The following is a 20545-nucleotide window of genomic DNA, read 5'->3' as shown; positions in this document are numbered from 1 at the left end:
CCCGTGAGACTGGGCTCCCCAGAAAAAAAAAAAAGAATAGAAAGCCATTTCAATATTCAGGCTGGAGTACAATGGCATGATCTCGCCTCACTGCAACCTCTGTCTCCCTGGTTCGGTTTATTCTCCTGCCTCAAAGCTCCTCCGAGTAGCTGGGATTACGAGTCAACACCACCATCAGCCAGCTATTCTTTTTGTATTTCTTTTTAGTAGAGAGGATTTCTCGCAGGTTGGCCAGGCTGGTCTTGAACTCCTGATGCCAGGCGCATCTGCTCATTAGCTCCCCAAAGTGTTGATTACAGGTGTGAGCCACCGCTACCGATCTATTTTTTCTTAAGTCACAGATTCTCTGGGACTTATATTTAAAGTTGATTGGTCAGGGCGTGGCTCACTATAATTGCAGCACTTTGGGAGGCCAAGGGCGCATCAATGAGGTCAGGAGATCGAGACCATCCTGGCTACTGGATGAAACCCTGGTGAAACCCCATCTCTACAAAAAATATTAAAAAAAATAGCCCAGTGGGAGTGGGCCTGTAGTCCCAGCTAGTCGGGAGGCTGAGGCAGGAGAATGGCGCGGAACTCCAGGAGATGGAGCATCCAGTGAGCTGAGATTGGCGCCCACTGCACTCCAGCCTGGGCGACAAAGCCAGACTTGTCTCAAAAAAATAAATAAATAAATAAAATTAATAAATAAATAAAGTTGTTGATGTTTGTCCTGAAGCCCTTTTTTGAGACGGAGTCTCATTTGTCGCTTCCAGGCTGGAGGCGCAGTGGCGGATCTCAGCTCACTGCAAGCCCGGCCTCCCGGGTTCACGCCCCATTCTCCCGCCTCAGCCTCCCCGGTAGCTGGGACTACAGGTGCCCGCCACTCCGGCCCGGGCTAGTTTTTTGTATTTTAATAGAGACGGGTTTCACCGTTAGCCAGGATGGTCTCAATCTCCTGACCTCGATCCCACCCGCCTCGCCTCCCAAAGTGCTGGGATTACAGGCTTGAGCCACCGCGCCCGGCCCCTGAAGCCCTTTTATGTGGTTTTAGTACAGTCCACAGAAGTTCCTGTTAGGACAATTGCAGTCTTACCGTGGCCATGACTCTGTGTGTCAGGGACGTGTCCTCCTGGTGCCACCATGCGGCTGCAAAGAAATTTCTTCTCTGATTCTCCTTCTCCCCCTCCTACCTCCCCAGTCTTACTGTTAACAGTCCCAGGAATGGAAGAGACCACATCAGAGGCAGACAAAAACCTTTCCAAGCAAGCATGGGACACCAAGAAGGTAAGAGCCTGTGAGCTTTCAAAAACTTTTTTTCTTCTTTCTCTTCTCAAGCATCACCCGGGCAAAGGTGACAAAATGGCAGGTTGGGGTGGCTTCACCTTCCCGAGATAGGGAACCGCACTCCGATTTTTCCATCTTCAAATTCAGAGAATCTGTTAGATCTGTTGATTACTAACAGCAGGCCTTATCCAACGGGCCGGAACTGCACAAAGAATTACAGCCCAGGCCGGGCGTGGTGGCTCACACCTGTAATCCCAGTACTTTGGGAGGCCGAGGCAGGAGGATTGCCTGAGGTCAGGAGTTCGAGACCAGCCTGGCCAACATGGTGAAACCCTGTCTCTACTAAAAATACAAAAAATTATGGCCAGACGTGGTGGCTCATGCCTGTAATCCCAGCACTTTGGGAGGCTGAGGCGGGCGGATCATGAGGTCAGGAGATCGAGACCATCCTAGCTAACATGGTGAAACCCCATCTCTACTAAAAATACAAAAACATTAGCCAAGCGTGGTGGCGGGCGCCTGTAGTCCCAGCTACTCGGGAGGCTGAGGCAGGAGAATGACTTGAACCCGGGAGGCGGAACTTGCAGTGAGCCGAGATGGCGCCACTGGACTCCAGCCTGGGCAACAGAGCGAGATTCAGTCTCAAAAAAAAAAGAAAAACTTAGCTGGGTGTGGTAGTGCACGCCTGTAATCCCAGCTACTTGGAAGACTGAGGTGGGAGAATCGCTTGAACCCAGGAGGCAGAGGTTGCACTGAGCCGAGATCATGCCATTGCACTCCAGCCTGGGCAACAGAGTGAGACTCCGTCTCAAAAAAAAAAAAAAAAGAAAGAAAGCCCGTTGCTGGTCAAGTTGCAGCGAAAGGGACAGCAATGCAAATTACTCCTCCCCTGTGGGAAAGTGATGGACCAACCTGTGCCAAAATCCTTTCAAAAGGATTTGCTCTAGGCTGGGCATGGCTCACACCTGTCATCCCAGCACTTTGGGTGGCCGAGGTGGGAGGATTACTTGAGCTCGGGAGTTCGGGAGCAGCCTGGTCAACAAAGTGAGACCTTGCCTCTACAAAAAATGAGCCAGGCGTGGTGATGTGCACCTGTACTCTGAGCTACTTGGGAGGCTGAGGTGGGAGTATCGATTGAGCTCAGGAGATCAAGGCTGCAGTAAGCTATGACTGTACCATTGCACTCCACCATGGACAATAGAGCAAGACCCCTTCTGTCTGGGAAAAAAAAGAAGTATTTGCTCCAACAATTTCTACTTCAGGAATTCAGTAATTGAGAGCTGAGGAACAAGTAAGGAGCGACGTGTTTAAAGGTATTTTCCAGAGCTTTTGCAATAAACTAGAAACAGCCTGCACATTTCAGGAATGAGGGATTTATTGAGGAAATTGTCTTCAGTCCCTCGAGGAGATGGGATTTTGAAGAAATTTTAAAATCATGAGAGACACTCCTGATACTATTGTCATGTGGACAGAATAGGATAAGAATATTGGAAAAGGCATAAAACACGCAGAGATGCAGCTGCACAGATACCGGCAGGCAGACCTGACTGAGGGGCGTCTCACAAGGGTTGTGCGTCCTCTGTCCTGGTGAGTGTGGGTGGTGCTGTCAGCCCTTTATATCCATCTGTGTATTTCTTTTTCTTTTCTTTTTCTTTTTAAATTTTGTTATATTTATTTTAATTAATTATTTTTATTTATTTATTTTTTGAGAAAGAGTCTTGCTCTGTCACCCAGGCTGGAGTGCAATGGTGTGATCTCGGCTCACTGCAACCTCCGCCTCCCGGGTTCAAGCGATTCTCCTGCCTCACCCTCCCAAATAGCTGGGCTCACAGGTGTGCGCCACCATGCCTGGCTAATTTTTGTATTTTTGGTAGAGACAGGGTTTCACCATGTTGGCCAGACTGGTCTCAAACTCCTGACCTCAAGTGATCTGCCTGCCTCAGCCTCCCAAAGTGCTGGGATGACAGGCTCTTTTTCTTTTTTTAGAAATAGGGTCTCTCTTATACCTAGGCAAGAGTGCAGTGGTGCCAGCCTAGCTCACTGCAGCCTTGGAGTCCTGGGTTCAAACAGTCCTCTGCCTCAACTTCCAGAGTAGCTGGGACTGCAGGCTCATGCTACCATGCCTGACAAATTTTTGTATTCTTTGTTTTTTTGAGGCAGGATCTTGGTCTGTTGCCCAGGCTGGAGTGCAGTGGTCTGGGCTGGAGTGCAGTGGTGGGAACATGGCTCACTGCAACCTCAACCTCCTGGGCTCTAATGGTCCTCCTGCCTCAGCCTCCTGTGATGCTGGGACTACCGGAGTGTGCCACCAAACCTAGCTTTTTTTTTTTTTTTTTTTTAAGATGGAGTTTCACTCTTTCGCCCAGTCTGGAATGCCATGGCACAATCTGGGCTCACTGCAACCTCCGCCCCCCAGGTTCAAGTGATTCTTCGGCCTCAGCCTCCCGAGTAGCTGGGGTTACAGGCGTGAGCTACCATGCCTGGCCAATTTTTAAATCGTTTATAGAGACGGGCTCACTTCATTACGCAGGCTGGTCTCGAATTCCTGGGCTCAAGCAGTCGTCCGCCTCAGCCTCTCAAAGTGCTGGAATTACCGGCATGAGCCACCTCGCCTGGCCTATTTTTTAATTTTTGTTAAAGACTGGGGTCTCACTGTGTTGCCCAGGCTAGTCTCAAACTCCTGGGCTCTGTCTCTGTGTTTCAGTTTGGCACAAGGAGTCACTCACTGGGATTTCCACACTTGCGGGAAAAAAAACTTTAAAAAAGAACTGTTGGCCGGGTGTGGTGGTCACGCCTGTAATCCCAGCACTTTGGGAGGCCGAGGCGGGTGGATCACAAGGTCAGGAGATCGAGACCATCCTGGCTAACACGGTGAAACCCCGTCTCTACTAAAAATACGAAAAAAAATTAGCTGGGTGTGGTGGCGGGCGCCTGTAGACCCAGCTACTTGGGAGGCTGAGGCAGGAGAATGGCATGAACCCGGGAGACGGAGCTTGCATTGAGCTGGGATCGCACCACTGCACTCCAGTCTAGGCGACAGAACGAGACTCGGTCTCAAAAAAAAAAAAAAAAAAAAGAAAAGAAAAACAGAATTCTAGGCCAGGTGCAGTGGCTTACACCTGTAATCCCAGCACTTTGGGAGGCCGAGGCAGGTGGATCACCTGAGGTCAGGAGTTTGACACCAGCCTGGACAATGTGGTGAAGTCTCGTCTCTATTAAATGCAAAAAATTACCCGGGCGTGGTGGCTACATGCCTGTAATCCCAGCTACTTGGGAGGTTAGGGCAGGAGAATCGCTTGCACCTGGGAGGTGGAGGTTGCAGTGAGCCAAGACTGCGCCACTGCACTCCAGCCTGGGTACCAAGAGCAAAAACTCCATCTCAAAAAAAAAAGAACTCTAGGCTAGACACCGTGGCTCATGCCTGTAATCCCAGCACTTTGGGAGGCTGAGGTGGGAGGATTGCTTGAGCCCAAGAGTTTGAGACCAGCCAGGGCAACATACTGAGACCTGGTCTCTACAAAACATTTTAAAGCAGTTAGCTAGTGTGATATGTGTGTGTGCCTGCTACTTGGAAGGCAGGAGGATCACTTGAGCCCAGGAACCCAGGAGTTCGAGTCCAGGCTGGGCAACAGAGCAAGACCCTGTTTCTAAAAAAAAAAAAAAAAAAATTCTAACAGCAAACAAAACTAGAAAACAAATGTCCAGCAGCAGAGAGGTGGGTAAGTAGGCCACGGTCCAGCCACACAGCTGGATGTTCTGCCGTTGCTCAGGAGAAGGAACATGGCGACAGTCACCTTGCAGAGGGGAGACACACCCCTGATGGTGGAGTGGGGTGGCGGGTGAATTTTTGATACAGCTCAGAAACCCATTCATGTCTTCATAATGTTGGTGGAATGCTTTTCAAAGTATTCTTGAGAACGTGATCGCCAGTGTGCTTTGCAGAAATCCGGTAATGAAGCGAATGTTTACTCTCAGAATGAAGGAGGCTCTGGCCAAGTAGAAACCCGTTCCGCCGGCGTTCCCCGCAGAGGCTTAAGGCCCGCCGGTCGCACGCCACCCCTCGGGCGCCCCAGTGGCTGCGGGTTGGGCATTGCCCCCTCACGGTGTGTGCACTTTGAGGCCAGCTCCACCCTCTGCCAGCGCGTTCGCCTTTTTCATCTGATAATCCTGAAAGAACTCAGCCAGAAGTGTTTGCCCCAGGGCCCCAGGGGCGGAAACGTGTCACACTGGGAGGCCTCATCCGTGGCCAGGGTTCTGTCTGGTCATGCCTGCCGAGAGCAGAAGACGGTCCTGCCTTTGTCCTTGAACAGGAGTCTCGGGGGCCTCTACCTGGAGCCTGTAGTTCCCCAGGGCCTGCAGTGATCCCATTGTCTTGGCTGGTGTTAGCACCCCCAAGTCACACGGGAGGAAACACTGGTTCTCCGGAAAGGTTTTCCTGGGCACCCCCTCCACAGGACCCACTCACCGGACTCTGTCCGTGAGCGGTGGGGGTTCGGAGGCTGCCCTGCTACCCTACCGTGTCCTCACAGCCAGAGCCGGACCCCAGCCTGCCTCAGAAGCCCTCGGAGGTACCTGGCATATGTTTCTGCTGGGATTATAATTTTCTTTCCCGTTGCTGTGGAAGTCCACACCTCAGGCCGGGTGCCGTGGCTCATGCCTGTAATCCCAGCACTTTGGGAGGCCGAGGCAGGAGGATCGCTGGAGCCCAGGAGTTTGAGGCCAGCCTGGGCAACACAGTGAGGCCTCATCTCTAAAAAAAAATTAAAAAAGAAAAATTAGTCTGGGCGCGGTGGCTCATACCTGTAATTCCAGCACTTTGGGAGGCCAAGGCAGGCAGATCATGAGGTCAGGAAATCGAGACCGTCCCGGCTAACAGTGAAACCCGTCTCTACTAAAAATGCAAAAAAATTAGCCAGGCGTGGTGGTGCGCATCTGTAGTCCCAGCTACTCGGGAGGCTGAAGCAGGAGAATGGTGTGAACCTGGGAGGTGGAGCTTGCAGTGAGCTGAGATTGTGCCACTGCACTCCAGCCTGGACGACAGAGCAAGACCCCGTCTCAAAAAAAAATTAAAAATTAAACATTTTTTAAAAAGGCAGAGGAGGCTGGGCACGGTGGCTTATGCCTGTAATCCCAGCGTTCTGGGAGGCCGAGGCGGGCAGATCACAAGGTCAGGAGATCAAGACCATCCTGGCTAACACGGTGAAACCCCATCTCTACTAAAAATACAAAAATTAGCCAGGCTTGGTGGCAGGCGCCTGTAGTCCCAGCTACGCGGGAGGCTGAGGCAGGAGAATGGCGTGAACCCGGGAGGCAGAGCTTGCAATGAGCCGAGATCCCGCCACTGCACTCCAGCCTGGGCGACAGAGTCAGATTCCATCTCTGAAAAAAAAAAAAAAATGGGGAGGAGCCCTTCCCAAGACTCTGAACTTCAAAGGCTCTGTGGCCCACAGTCCAAGAAGAGCCCATTGTGGGCCCTTTCCATATACCACGTCCCAAAAGTGTCCTGACAGTGCTCCACAGCCAAGCAGAAAAACCAGTGTCGTGCTGAGGACTACCGAAGCCCTAGTCACTGGGGATGAGTGTGGCTGCCCGCAGAGCAGAGGGACGTCTCGGGACTCTCAGGAAGTAGCAGACCCTGAGGGTCCCCGGGGAAGTCATGTGTCTAGGTCTCACTGCAAAGCTGATCAGCCCCAAGACAGGGGCAGTGACCTCTGAACTGAGTTTAGGGCATCAGGTCCAAGCCTCCTGGGGCTCCCCTGACTCAGTTCTTCCCTCCTTTGGGCCTTGGGCTTGATTCACTCCCTGGAGACTGGTGGCTGCTCATAAACTTGCCCGGTGGGCACTGGACAGAGGGAACTCCTGCCCCCAGCACCCCTGCCACCATGATCTGGGAACGGCATGGATGATTCGGGACGGCTCTAGGGACACTTAGCCTCGGGTACCAGGGCTTATGGTGGCCAGCTCAGCAGAGGCCCCTCTGCTGAGCTGGCCGCTGACTGCTGTGGTACAGCCTTGGGAGTGTCAAGAGGCGCTTTACACAAAATTTAAAAAGCGGCCTGGCGCAGTGCAGTGATGTGTGCCTGTGGTCCCAGCCACTCGGGAGGCTGAGGCAGGAAGATCACTTGAGCTCGGGAGGTTGAGGCTGCGGTGAGCTGTGATCACACCACTGCACGCTAGCCTGGGTGACAAAGTGAGATCCTGTCTCTATGAAATAAAATAAAGATTAAAAAAGATCCACATACCATGTTCTCCCCCGGCTCCTTCTCTGAAAAGAGACTGCCCACTGAGGGCAGGAGCAGGGGGAGGGAACCCATAGGGAAACCCTGTCTGTGCAACTCTTGGCTTCACCCTGGGCATGTCTGGGGCCCGCCCCTCCACCCTGGGGAGTGCCCCTGTCCTCCATCTGCAGGGCTCTGTGGCCCCAACAAGCTTGGTTCCCATGGTGCATCTCTGGGGTTTGTGGGAATATCAGCCGTTTCAAGGAGGCCCAGTGCCCAAGAGGAGGGCCCCACAGGGCGTGCCCCAGGGCTCAGGCTCTGCTGTCTTCTCTTTCAGACGGGGTCCAGGCCCAAGTCCTGTGAGGTCCCCGGAATCAAGTAAGTCTCCACAGGGCCCCCCACTGCACACCACAGCTGCTGTGCTGCTCCATCCACCCTGGGGCATTCCGTCCACTCTCTTGAGGTTGCAAGTCCCTGCAAGAGGGACACCATGTGACCGGAGGCCAGTGACAGAGCCCCCACATGCCCACCCCTCAGGCACATAATTTCCAGGGATAATACCCTCTCCTGGGTTCATGGAAGTTGTTGCCCCCGGGCCCCCACTGTCCCCACCGGGTGATAGGCTGCTTTCCAAGGTCCCAGCCAGGTGCTAGCCGACAGTGGTTTCCCAAGCACACAGCACCTGATGGGGGGTGCCCTTTTGCACCGCTGATTTTCTCCCGCCAGCCCCCTGCCCCCCCGACCAGCCCTGCCGCACGAGCTCACTCCTGCCTCCCTCTGGCCTTTCCCCAGCATCTTCCCATCCGCCGACCAGGAAAACACTACAGCCCTGATCCCCGCCACCCACAACACAGGGGGCTCCCTGCCCGACCTGACCAACATCCACTTCCCTTCCCCGCTCCCGACCCCGCTGGACCCCGAGGAGCCCACCTTCCCCGCACTGAGCAGCTCCAGCAGCACCGGCAACCTCGCAGCCAACCTGACGCACCTGGGCATCGGCGGCACCGGCCAGGGTAAGGCAGGAACACTCTGCCCTCAGAGCACCAGCTCGTGGAGACAACACGGGCATCTGCAGGATGACTTGGCAGGGTCCTGTCCCAAACACCAGGGCGTGGGGGAGAGGGCTGGGGGGTGGCCAACAGGCTGACCCAGCGCGCACAGGCATCCCAGGTAGGGGTGGGGCCTGAGTGCAGGCCTGGTAGAAAGGAGCGCGTGGTGCCCCCAGACACCAGACAGTGGGTTTGAGGGTGTGTGATGGTGCTTTGGGGAGTCCAGGAGGGGAGCCCTGGGGGTTTTAACCCAGCTGGGGTGGGCTAGGCCTTCCCTCCGCCCCTCCTTGCCCCCAGCCCCTCACTGGGGGGCGGGATCAGGCCTGACCTGCTTCCTCCACCCGCCATCTGACAGCGACCACCTGCTTGTCACACCCCAGTCTCCCCACTCCCACCCCTGTCTCCAGCTCCACACTCCTTTCTTCCTCAGCCACATCCACAGGGACATCGCACAGGCCCCTCGCCCGTCCCAATAGCTCCTGGCACTGCTGCCGCCCTGCTTCCCCCAGGACCCCCCATCTGTGGCTACACTGATTGCAGAGGTGTCCCCCCAACTCCTCTGTCCTTTTCCAAACCTGGACCTGGCCCATTGTCAGCGTATCCTGTCGGTTCCGCCCTCAGGACCTGGCCTAACCTGGCCCCTCTCCCCAGGCCCCCAACCCCCTCTCCACCCAGAACAGCCACCAGCCATGGCTTCCTCTGCTTGGGACATTGCACAGCCCCTAGCTCCTTTTCAGTGAAAGCCTGAGGCCTCCAGGGCCTGGGATGTCCACCCTGGCCCACCCTCCACCCTCTGACCTTAGCCCCAGCCCCACCTCAGGGCCTCTCTGCACATGTAGTTCTTCCCCTCCAGGCGGCCGCAGGCCTCCCTCCCTCCCCTGCCCTGCCCCGCTCAGAGCTAGTCCCTTTGGCAAGGCCATTCCAGCCCTGGCTTCTCCTGCCACATTGCTTTCCTGCATCCCTGCCCTGGCCCACGTTGCTGCTCCATCCTTAGCTGTTGCCTGTGTCCCCCGTTGGCTGTGCAGTGTGTGACCTGCATCCTGGGGGTGGCAGGCACCTGGCTTCCAAGGAGGAGAAATGGCGTGGCTCCAACTAGCCCCAGGGGGTGGGACAGGCAGGGGGATGCACTAGGGGTGGGGGTAATACACGCCACCTCGCTGTGCTCTGTCCTGCCCCAGAGCTGCAGAATGAACCGGCCCCGGCCCGGTCCACAGCCCATCCTGCCTCTGCCCCAGGCTGGGAAGGCAGCACCAGGCAGGGCTTTCCATGAGACAGTCACATGCTTACATTTGTAACTGGCAGAGTCCCCCTGGCTGCCCTGGAAGAAGGAGCTGTTGGGAGGGGTGGCCGCTGGAGCAGGACAGCACCCCAATCGGGGGCTCTGCTGGGAGACTCCAGGGTGAAATTGGCCAGCCTGTGAGCCGGGTTGATGCAGGGAGTGAAGGAGAGGGAGGAGCCTGGAGGCACTCTTGGCTTTGGTGCCAGCAGGGCCAGGGGCAGGCAAGGGGTGTGGAGGGTGCCCTGAATGTTCCTGGGTATTTTGGAGGAGGGCATGGGGACCAGAACAGTGAAGAGGGGACAGGGCACCAGCCCGAGCGCATCAAGGCTGTGTTCTGACTCCCACACCTGGGCCCTGGGCCCGAGGGGCTCTGCCACTGGACAGAGGGCACCAGAGAAGGCCCAGAAAACACAGCCGATTCGGAGGAGCTCTGTTCATTGTCTCCAGATAGACAGGGCCAGGCAGGCAGCATCCAAACGCACTTGCGTGGAACCAGAAAGCCAAAGGCCAGCGCTGGGGCTGCAGGTACCTCTGCCCCGCATAGAAGCCGCCATCTCCCAACCCCTGCTTTTCCCCTCACATCTCCTCATGGCCACGAGAGCACATAGCCCCCTTCCCGCTGGAGGGTCCTTGGCAAGTCCCCAGCGCCCGCCCAGGAGCCGCGCATCTCCAGCCGGCGCCCAGTCTAAACAAGCGCAAGGAAACACACAACACATGTGGAAGCCGGAGCCGGTGCTGGCCGGAGCGGCCCGGTAATGCCTGACATGTGTTGGGTTGTTTGTGAACCTGCCGCCCAAGCAGCTCGCCTGGCAGGGGCTTTGCTTTCTGGGCGCCTTTTAAATCAAGCCGAGCTGCCGGCCCCTGGCACACACGAAAGTGGCCCCCTCCCTTCCCCGAAGCCCACCCGCCAGTCGGAACGTGAGCTCCTCGGAGAGGAAGAGGCCTTCGTGGCTGGGGAGACAGTACCTCCCTTGGCTCCGTCTACATTTCCCGTATCCCTGGCTGCTTCCCAGAGTGCAGGAGGAGGGCAGGCCCTGGCTTCTCCTTCCTGGCCCAGCTTTGAGTCCGGGCGGGCCCTGCCACCTGGCCCGCCCTCCCCTGGCAGCTCTCCCTGCCCGCCCCAGACTTCCCCTCCAGCTGGCTCTGCGCCTGTTCCCAAAGGTGAGCCAGGTTGCCAACAGGAATTCAACAGCAAGGCGCCCGTCCGCCCTCCTGGGCCAACTGGCCTCTCTAGGGGTGGCCGAGAGCTCACTTTGTAGCCAGTGGAAGATTAAAAACCCCCTTGTATTCAGGGCAGACGTTAGAGACTGGCAGCCCAACGGCCAAATCCACCCCATAATATGTTTCTTGTAGGCCCGCAGTTGTGCATCTGTGATATAGCCACAGGCCACATCTTGACGTTTCAGACAACAGCAAACCACATATTCGGCAGTGGCCCCATCAGAGTATAATGCCATGTCTTACTGCTCCTTTTCTAGGCTTAGACACACAAGACACACAAGTCCTTACCATTGTGCTACAGTCGCCTACGGTTTTTTTTTTGTTGTTTTTTTTTGTTTTTTTTTTGGAGACAAAAATCTCACTCTGTCACCCAGGCTGGATTGCAGTGATGTGATCTCGGCTCACTGCAGCCTTCGCTTCCCGGGTCCAAGCAGTTCTCCTGCCTCAGCCTCCCGAGTAGCTGAGAGTACAGGTGCCCGCCACCACGCCTGGCTAATTTTTGTATTTTTAGTAGAGATGGGGTTTCACCACATTGGCCAGGCCGATCTCGAACTCCTGCCCTCAGCCTGCCCCGGCCTCCCAAAGTGCTGGGATTACAGGCGTGAGCCACTGCGCCTGGCCAACGGTATTCAGGACACTCACCCTGTACAGGTTTGTAGCCTGGGAACAAGGGCCCTACCATCTGGCTGAGGTGTGCAGAGGCTCTGCCATCCAGGTTTGTGTAAGTTGCTCTGTGATCCTCATGCACAGCCATGAAATCGCCGGACAACGCATTTCTCAGAAGTCACCCCCATTGTTAAGTGATGCGTGACTGTACTTAGAATCAACATTAAAAAACCAGGGGAGTGCCAGTAGAACACCAAATTTCTGGCTGCTCTTGAAGAATCAGACAGCCCAGTGACCATGGACAATGTCTTGCACCTCAAGATGGGCCACAGTGCTCCAGTTTGCCTCAGGCCCCACCCACCCCTGTCATCCCACATCCATACCCTCACACACTCCTGACATCTGCCCCTACTTTTGTACCGAGCCCGACCTCTGCTTCTGACCTGGGCACTGAGCATCTCTTGGCCTGCTGGATGCACAAAGTGGTGGATACTCAGGAGAAGATGAGGGAGTGGCCCAGGGTCATGACTCTTGAGTGTGCTCTGAGCAGGCTTCCCCCAGATCCTCCCGCCCAGGCGTCTGTTGATGCCTCCCTGGACGCCAGGGTCTGCAAAGGGCACTTGCTGCCTGGGGAGCAGTCAACAGCACCAGGCTTCCTCCCACACGCGCAGCCAAGCAGAGCTGCCAGGGCGTCCGAGGGGAAGTGCAGGCGTGACCAAGCTCGCCCCGGTGAGCAGCTGCCCTAGGCACGGACAAGGCTGTCTGTCATCTCCCCTCGGCGCTTGTCGGGTGTGTTCCGTGGGCCCACTCACCCGCCATCTCATCTGCCGGAACAAGGTTAATCTGGTGCCCGGATCTACCGGGGTGAGTCAGGCGGCTTCACCCCCGCCTTGACTGCAGGCCAGACGCTCTTCAGAGCCTGCTCCTGACCTCACCAGGGCCTCACTTTGAACCAGAGAGGGCGGCTGTTATCGACGCCATCTCACCAGCCAGGAAACCGAGTCTCCAGGGTGGATGGGGGTCAGGCCAGGCCCCCAGGGCTCCTCCTGTCATTGAGGGACCTGTTGCCTGTCTGGCATGGTGCCCACGATAACCCAACCAGCCCCAGCTACTGCCACGTTGAACTTGTCCTCACCCAGCTCCATCACTGCAGCAGAATCCAAGGATTGGGTTGCTCAGGGCAAGGGCCTCTGGGGCCGGGGTGAGGGAAGGGGTGATGAGGCAGCCCCTGGCAGGACTTCCAGCAGGAATGAATGTGTCAGACCCTAGGGCAGAGAGGGGGAAGGATGTTGAGGAGTGACATTCTTTAGTTCAGGCAGCCTGACGGGTGGCACTGCAGCGCAGGGAATGCGCCAGGTCGGGGGAGGAGGAAGGGGATGTGGGACATGGGGGACAGCAGGTGCTCAGGTCTGGGGGCCAAGAGAAGCAGCTACAGGAATGGACACATTCACCAAAGGAGGGCAAGATCCATGAGGCAGTGGACAAAACCACAGCATTGGGCAGGACCTGCTGGCTTGAAGCTAACCACAGCCCAAGCCGTTTTCAACCAAAAGAAAAAAAAGACATTTATTGTCTCCTAAAAGTGGGAAGCAAGCTCAGATGCTGCCTCTCCCCCATAGCCCTTCAGCTAGCTCTTCCCTTCACCACAGGATGCCCCACGCACGGCTTCAGACAGCCCTTCCTGGAATTCCATCCAAAGTCCCTGGGAAGACTCTCATTGGGCCAGCCTGGTCACATGTCCATCTGGGGGCCAATTGTATGCTCCAGAGATGGGGACGTGCTGGTTGGCTGGCTGTGAGACACCTGCTTCGTGGAAGGAAGGAAGAACAGACTATGCAGGACTGTGGGACCCCTGGGTTAGGGATCAGGGCCTTCAGGGGGTGCCCAGGTTTGGCAGTTGGGACATGCCCACGGGCTTCTGTCTGAGCAGTTAAGCTATTCCCATGCAGTGTGACTGTGGGTGTGTAAGCAGCCCTTTCTCAGTCATCAGTCTCACACCCACTCTCCCTCCCTCCCACTTCCTTTCCAGGGATGAGCACACCTGGCTCCTCTCCACAGCACCGCCCAGCTGGTGTCAGCCCCCTTTCCCTGAGCACAGAGGCGAGGCGTCAGCAGGCATCGCCCACCCTGTCCCCGTTGTCACCCATCACTCAGGTGCGAGGGCAAGGTGGGGGGCAAGTGGGAGGGGGAAAGGGAAAGGTGGACCCCTGGGTCTACCTTCGGCAGGCCTCCTGCTCCTTCCAGGAGGCCCTGAAACCTTGAGAATGCTCCCAACGCTTCTAATTGTTGTTATCATATTTTCAGGCCGGGCGCCATGGCTCACGCCTGTAATCCCAGCACTTTGGGAGGTGAGGTGGGTGGATCACTTGAGGTCAGGAGTTCAAGCCCAGCCTGGCCAACATGGTGAAACCCTATCTCTACAAAAATACAAAAAATTAGGCGGGCATGGTGGTGTGTGCCTGTGTTCCCAGCTACTAGGGAGGCTAAGATGAGAGGATCACTTGAACCCAGGAGGTGGAGGCTGCAGTGAGCCATGATCACACCACTGCATTCTACCCTGGGAGACAGAGTGAGACCCTATTTCAAAAAAAAAAAAAAGGCTCAAGAGCTTAGCTTTTGATTTTTCAATTTGCTGTATTTGCTTATCTACTTTTCTGGGTAGTTTGTATGTGTCTCGGAATTTGTCCATTTCGTCTTTGCTATCCAACTTGATGGCAGAAAATTGTTCATAATACTCTTTTGCAATCCCTTTTTTTTTTTTTTTTTTTTGAGACAAAGTCTTGCTCTGTAGCCCAGGCTGGAATTCGGTGGCACGATCTCAGCTCACTGCAGCCTTGCCTCCTGGGCTCAAACCATTCACCTACTTCACCCTTCCAGGTAGCTGGGACTACAGGCACCACGCCCGGCTAATTTTTTTTTTTTTTTTTAATTTTTAGTAGAGATGGGGTTTCACCATGCCGGCCAGGCTGGTCTCGAACTCCTGACCTCAACTGATCCGCCTGCCTTGGCCTCCAAAAGTACTGGGATTGCAGATGTAAGCCACTGCGCCTGGCTGTAATCCCTTTTTTAAAAAAGTTTTGAGACAGAGTCTTGCTCTGTCACCCAGGGTGGAGTGCAGTGGCGTGATCTTGGTTCATTGCAACCTCCGCCTCCCAAGTTCAAGCAATTCTTGTGCCTCAGCCACCTGTGTAGCTGGGATTACAGGCGCCCATCACCACGCCCAGCTAATTTAAAAAAATAAATAATAGAGATGGGGTTTGCCATGTTGGCCAGCCTGGTCTCGAACTCTTGGCCTCATGCAATCTGCCCACCTCGGCCTCCCAAAGTGCTGGGACTATAGGCGTGAGCCACTACACCTGGCCTTGTAATCCTTTTTATTCACATAAAATTGGTAGCAAAGTTCTCATTTTCATTTTCTGATTTTAGTAATTTGAGTCTTCCCTCTTTTTTACCTAATCAGTGCAGCTTCATAGAATGAGTTAGGAATGTTCACTTCTCTTCTATTTTTTGGAAGCATTTTTAATTCCTCTTTAAATGTTTGGTAAAATTGGGCTTGTGTAATGGTAAATTCCTGTAGTCCCAGGTACTTGGGAGGCTGAAGTAGGGATTGCTTGAGCCCAGGAGTTTGAGTCCAGCCTGGGGAACATAGTGAGATCCCATGTCTTAAAAAAGAAAAAAAATATATATTTTAGTAAAATTCATCAGTGCAGCCCCCTGTGTCTTAGCTCAAATCTGTTGGGAAGTTTTCTTTTTTTTTTTTTTTTTTGAGACGGAGTCTCGCGCTCTGTCACCCAGGCTGGAGTGCAGTGGCATGATCTTGGCTCACTGCAAGCTCCGCCTCCCAGGTTCACGCCATTCTCCTGCCTCAGCCTCCGAGTAGCTGGGACTACAGGCGCCCGCCACCATGCCCGGCTAGTTTTTTGTATTTTTAGTAGAGACGGGGTTTCACCATGTTAGCTAGGATGGTCTCGATCTCCTGACCTCGTGATCCACCCGCCTCGGCCTCCCAAAGTGCTGGGATTACAGGCTTGAGCCACCGCGCCCGGCCTGGAAGTTTTCAATCTCATCTTCTTGTTATAAGGCTATTCAGGTTTTCTGTTTTTTCTTGAGTCAGTTTTGGTCATTTGTGCATTTCTAGAAATTTATCCATTTTGTCTTTTTAAAAACAAAACAAAAAACCCTAACAGCACTTTGACATTTAAAAAATTTTTTCAATTTTTTTATTTTAATTTAATTTTATTTTTTTGAGACAGAGTCTCACTCTGTCGCCCAGATTGGAGTGCAGTAGCATGCTCTTGGCTCTCCTATAGCCTCTGCCTCCCAGGTTCAAGCAATTTTTGTGCCAGCCTCCCAAGTAGCTGGGATTACAGGCATGCGCCTACCACGCCCAGCTAATTTTTGTATTTTCAGTAGAGACAGAGTTTCACCATGTTGACCAGGCTGGTCTCAAACCCCCAACTTCAAGTGATCACCCCACCTCAGCTTCCCGAAGTGCTGGGATTGCAGGTGTGAGCCACCGCACCTGCTGCTTGTTTGTTTTTAACGTAACCACAGTGGCATTGTTTACCTACAACCAAGTTAATGGTAGTTCCTTGGTACCTGGCAATGCCCGGCCCAAACTCCATTTCTCCCCGCCCCTCGGCCCTCATGTCTCCTGTCTGCTTACAAAGTTGTCTTATTCAGATCAAGATCCAGACAGAGCTGTGGGCGCTGGCTCCTGGCAGCTGTGTCTTCAGCCACTTTATGAGCTAGGCTGTCTTAATCTGACACCTGCCCCTTCCCTCTATCTGGAAACTCTTTTCCCTTCACAAATGACCCACTGGTCCTCAGAGGCTGGGCATCCTGCTAAGCGGTTTTTGTCCCATAGCTCCTGAGCACGCTCAGCCTTTCTTAGAGGGCAGGGACCCTACCTTCCCCAAGGACTGTCAGCTTGGTAGCACCTGGCTGTGAGTTTCCACCCAGACAGCCAGCGTCACACACTTCCCTCTCATTGATTTTCCTCTTTCCAGCTCTGTGAAGGCCTGAGCCAGCCCTTGGTGAGGGGCCATGCTGGTATCTCCAGCAACCCCATCCTCTCCAGCATCCCCAGGGTGGGCAAGGCTTTGGGAGGCCAAGGCAGGTAGATCACTTGAGGTTCCCCCACAGCACCCACAGGGGCTGGGAGCTGGCTGCTCACTGAGTCACCAGGGATGGCCATCCTGGGCTTGCCCTGCAGCTGGTGGAGCGGCCTGAGCTGCACGGCATGTAGTATGGGTGCAGGCGCAACAAGCTGGAGGAGGTCAGGTCCTGCACAGCTCCAGCTGACCCCTGGGGCCCTGGGTGAGGCCCACCCTCTCTAACCTGGGCTTCCTCATCGTGAGGAGCACCGAGCCCAGGGGCTGTCCGTGATCACGGGCACTTCCACCCCACCTGCTGAGCATGCCAGGCTGTGGGGGCCTGAGGGGACCAGGCACTGACAACCAGGACCCGCCCTGCCTGACGCTCTCCTCCCCTGCAGGCCGTAGCCATGGACGCCCTGTCTCTGGAGCAGCAGCTGCCCTACGCCTTCTTCACCCAGGCGGGCTCCCAGCAGCCACCGCCACAGCCCCAGCCCCCGCCGCCTCCTCCGCCCGCGTCCCAGCAGCCACCACCCCCGCCACCCCCACAGGCGCCCGTCCGCCTGCCCCCCGGTGGCCCCCTGTTGCCCAGCGCCAGCCTGACTCGTGGGCCACAGCCGCCCCCACTTGCGGTCACGGTACCGTCCTCTCTCCCCCAGTCCCCCCCAGAGAACCCTGGCCAGCCGTCGATGGGGATCGACATCGCCTCGGTAAGCCCAGGGTGGGGGCCCTCGGGGCCTGGCTGGGGGTCTTGTGAGGACAGCCCGGGGGCTGCAGAACAGTCAGGTTACCTGCTGCATGGGCCAGGGGTCAGGACCCCAGTGAATGCTGCCCGGGCCCAGCCCTCCACGGGGCTACCCTTGGAATCAAACTGAGACTGTCACTCCCTGTAGAGATGGAGAAACTGAGTCATGAGCAGGTGGCTGGCCCCAGACTCCACCCAAGGTGGGCCACCCCATGTTTAACTGCCGAGCACCCCCGCTTGGCCTGTCTGACCTCTCCCATCCAAAGCCAGGCTTCCTTGGAGGCAAGAAGAGTACAGCATTCTCAGGGCCGGGGTGCAGGCCGGGGGCCAGGGGTGACGTAAGCTCATCAGGGAAGGAAAGGCGAGGCCAGTCTGAGAGGCGGCAGCCCACTGGGCACAGAGCCTGGGGCCCAGGGCTGGGGGCTACAGCTCAGACCATTGGACTTTCTGCTCAGGGCCAGCTCAGGCAGACAGGGCTGGGCTTTGACCCCGTACCCACAAATCTTCCTGACTCTGCTTGCTCCAGTGGTGCGGGCTGGGTGGGAAACAGCTGCATGGGGCCACATCCAGAGAAACAGGGACCTGTGTTTGGGGCACAAGTCCTCCCACTTGACCCGGCTGCCAGCCGCAGGCTAAATGTCCTCCAAAAATTTGTGTGCTCTGCAAAGAACAGCCCCCTGAGCGGGGTGGGGCAGGCGGGTGAGCCTACAGGTAGAGACCCACATTCCCAAGCTGCTCTGACCTCTCGGAGGGTACCACCCACGGCCCCCGGATGGGAAAGTGCCCAAGTCTTTCCTTTGGTGGAAACACAGCAGGTCCTGGGGGAGGCTCCCAAGGTGGGGCCTCGCCTTGGAGCTGGGTGGTGTTGGAGGCACAGGGTGTCTGGGCCAGGTGCAGGGACGACCCTCTAGGGCTCTCAGGTCAGGTTGTCTATGCCCAGCACCCCCCACAAGAAAGATGGCTTCCTGCCCCCACTTCAAGTCAGTCATCCCTAAGTAACAGTGCTGGCACTTGTCACCCACACAGGAGAGCTCCCTGCCACCCCCCGCCCTGCCCCGCCCCACCCCACCTGGACTCAAGCCCTACCCCACACTGCCCAGAAAGTGCCACCAAGGACATGGGGGAGACAGCAGTTATAGGCCCTGGACTGGTCAGGCTGGGCCTCATTCAGTGACCAGCTCAGACAGGTCAGGCAAATTGTCTGCAGGCACACAGCATGGCTGGGCCGTGCCAGGACCAGAGCATGGTCTGAATCCAGGGCCTGGCCTGGCCCAGCCTGCCTCTCTGAAAGGTCTGGGTCATAGCAGTGAGATGCCCGGGCCTTTGGTCCCTCGAGCAGGTGGAGGAAGTGCTAGCCCCTTGCAGGTCTCAGACGGCATAACCCAGGTTATGCAGTAGGGCAGGGATAGTGACTTGGCTGCCCCGTGCTGGGAGCCTGGGCTGCTAGCAAGATGGCCTTCACTCAGTCCCCACCCTTAGAGACGGGCCAGACCGCTGGGCTGCAGACTCGGGGGCTTAGAGAGGCAGAGGACCTGCCCAGGGCACACAGTGAGGGAGAGCCGGGAATAGGAGGCAGCACCCGCCTGCCCAGCCTTGGATTTTCCCTGCCCGTGAGGCTGTGTGTGTGTGGGTTGTGGGTGTGCACAAGTGGGTGGGTGCAAGTGTATGTGGTGTGCACCTGCATGGGTGTGCATGCATGTGGATGTGTGTGCACGTGTGCATGCGTGGGTATGTACATTTGTGGGTGTGTGGACATTTGTGGATGTATGGACATTTGTGTGTGGGTATGTGTGCATGTGTGGGTGTGTACATTTGTGCGGATGTGTGCATGTGTGCATTTGTGGGTATGTACATCTGTGTGTGGATGTATGCACGTGTGTGCATTTGTAGGTGTGGGTAGACGTGTGTGCATGTGTGGGTGTGCATGCGTGGGTATGTACATTCATGTGTGGATATGTGTACGTATGTGGGGGTGTCCATATGTGCATGGATGTGTGTGCATGTGTCTGTGTGGGTGTGCATGCGTGGGTATATATATTCTAGTGCAGATATGTGTGCACGTGGGTGTGTCTCTGTGTCGGTGTGCATGCATGAGAGTGCACGCGTTGCTATCTGGGTCTGAACCTGCTGAGTCAGGGCCAACCCTCTGATCACCCTCCTGTAGCTCTAGGAAGGAGGGCAGTTCTCCACCCTCCACACCGTTCCTTCCTCGGAAGCGGGGTTTGGGGGCGGCTCCCCCTAGGTCTCAGGGACCCACCTTTCCTGCAGGTGCCCAGGCTCCTCTGCCTACCAGTGGGGTGGCGACATCACCAAGGTGTGAGGGGTGGGGGGACCTGCCTGGGGGCTGATCAGGCTGCTCCCAGGAAGTAGGGACTGGAGCCCGGGCTTGGGGCAGCTGGGCTGCAGCGTGCTGACCTGTCTGTCATCGCAGGCGCCGGCTCTACAGCAGTACCGCACTAGCGCCGGCTCCCCGGCCAACCAGTCTCCCACCTCGCCAGTCTCCAATCAAGGCTTCTCCCCGGGGAGCTCCCCGCAAGTAAGGGGCGTCGCCTCCCCCTTGGCCTGCGGGCGCCAACGCTCGTCTTGTTCATGCCCCATGTGTTCCCTGCCCGCTGTCTGTCCTCATGCATGTCCTCATGCATCTCATCCCGTCCACGCCATCGGACCTGAGCTGTGCACCCACCAGGCTGCACCAGGGCAGGAACCCCACAGGCCCCTTCCCAGGAGCCACCAGGGCCTGCCTCTGCTGAATACTACTAGGTGGGGGTGACAAGGGTGCCTCATGTACATTAGTGACGTTAGCGATGGCTGTGGCCCTGCCTGGATGTCCGCATTGAGTGGCCCAGGGGCGATGCCCTCCACACCCAGTGTGCCACCCGGAGAGTGAGCTGGAGCTTTGGGGGCTCCCCCGATTTGGGGGTGCAACTGAGATGGCTGGCCGGCCCACAGGGAAGGCGCTGACTCTTCGGCCCTGCTTTCCCCTTCACCCCATAGGCAGCTGTGTTTTTCCAGAACCACTGGCCCAGGAGGCTTCTCTGAGCCACTCTGCAGTGTCTCAGGGCCCT

At 56.2% G+C, this 20545-nt stretch overlaps 1 protein-coding gene across 1 annotated transcript in view; it reads left to right on the top strand.

The window, feature by feature from the left end:
• CRTC1 (CREB regulated transcription coactivator 1) overlaps nt 1–20545 on the top strand; it is a 99563-nt gene that overhangs the window by 68784 nt on the left and 10234 nt on the right. Inside the window, exons 6-11 of the mRNA XM_031659047.1 lie at nt 1087–1266; nt 7822–7862; nt 8277–8497; nt 13669–13793; nt 17137–17445; nt 19912–20016. Coding sequence (XP_031514907.1) covers nt 1087–1266; nt 7822–7862; nt 8277–8497; nt 13669–13793; nt 17137–17445; nt 19912–20016 — 981 coding nt within the window. The remainder of the gene's footprint in view (nt 1–1086; nt 1267–7821; nt 7863–8276; nt 8498–13668; nt 13794–17136; nt 17446–19911; nt 20017–20545) is intronic.

This window comes from Papio anubis, chromosome 20 (genome assembly GCF_008728515.1).
Source record: "Papio anubis isolate 15944 chromosome 20, Panubis1.0, whole genome shotgun sequence".
Taxonomy (NCBI): domain Eukaryota; kingdom Metazoa; phylum Chordata; class Mammalia; order Primates; family Cercopithecidae; genus Papio; species Papio anubis.
The sequence above is the reverse complement of the archived record's forward strand: the minus strand, read 5'-3'. Positions and strand labels throughout refer to the sequence as shown.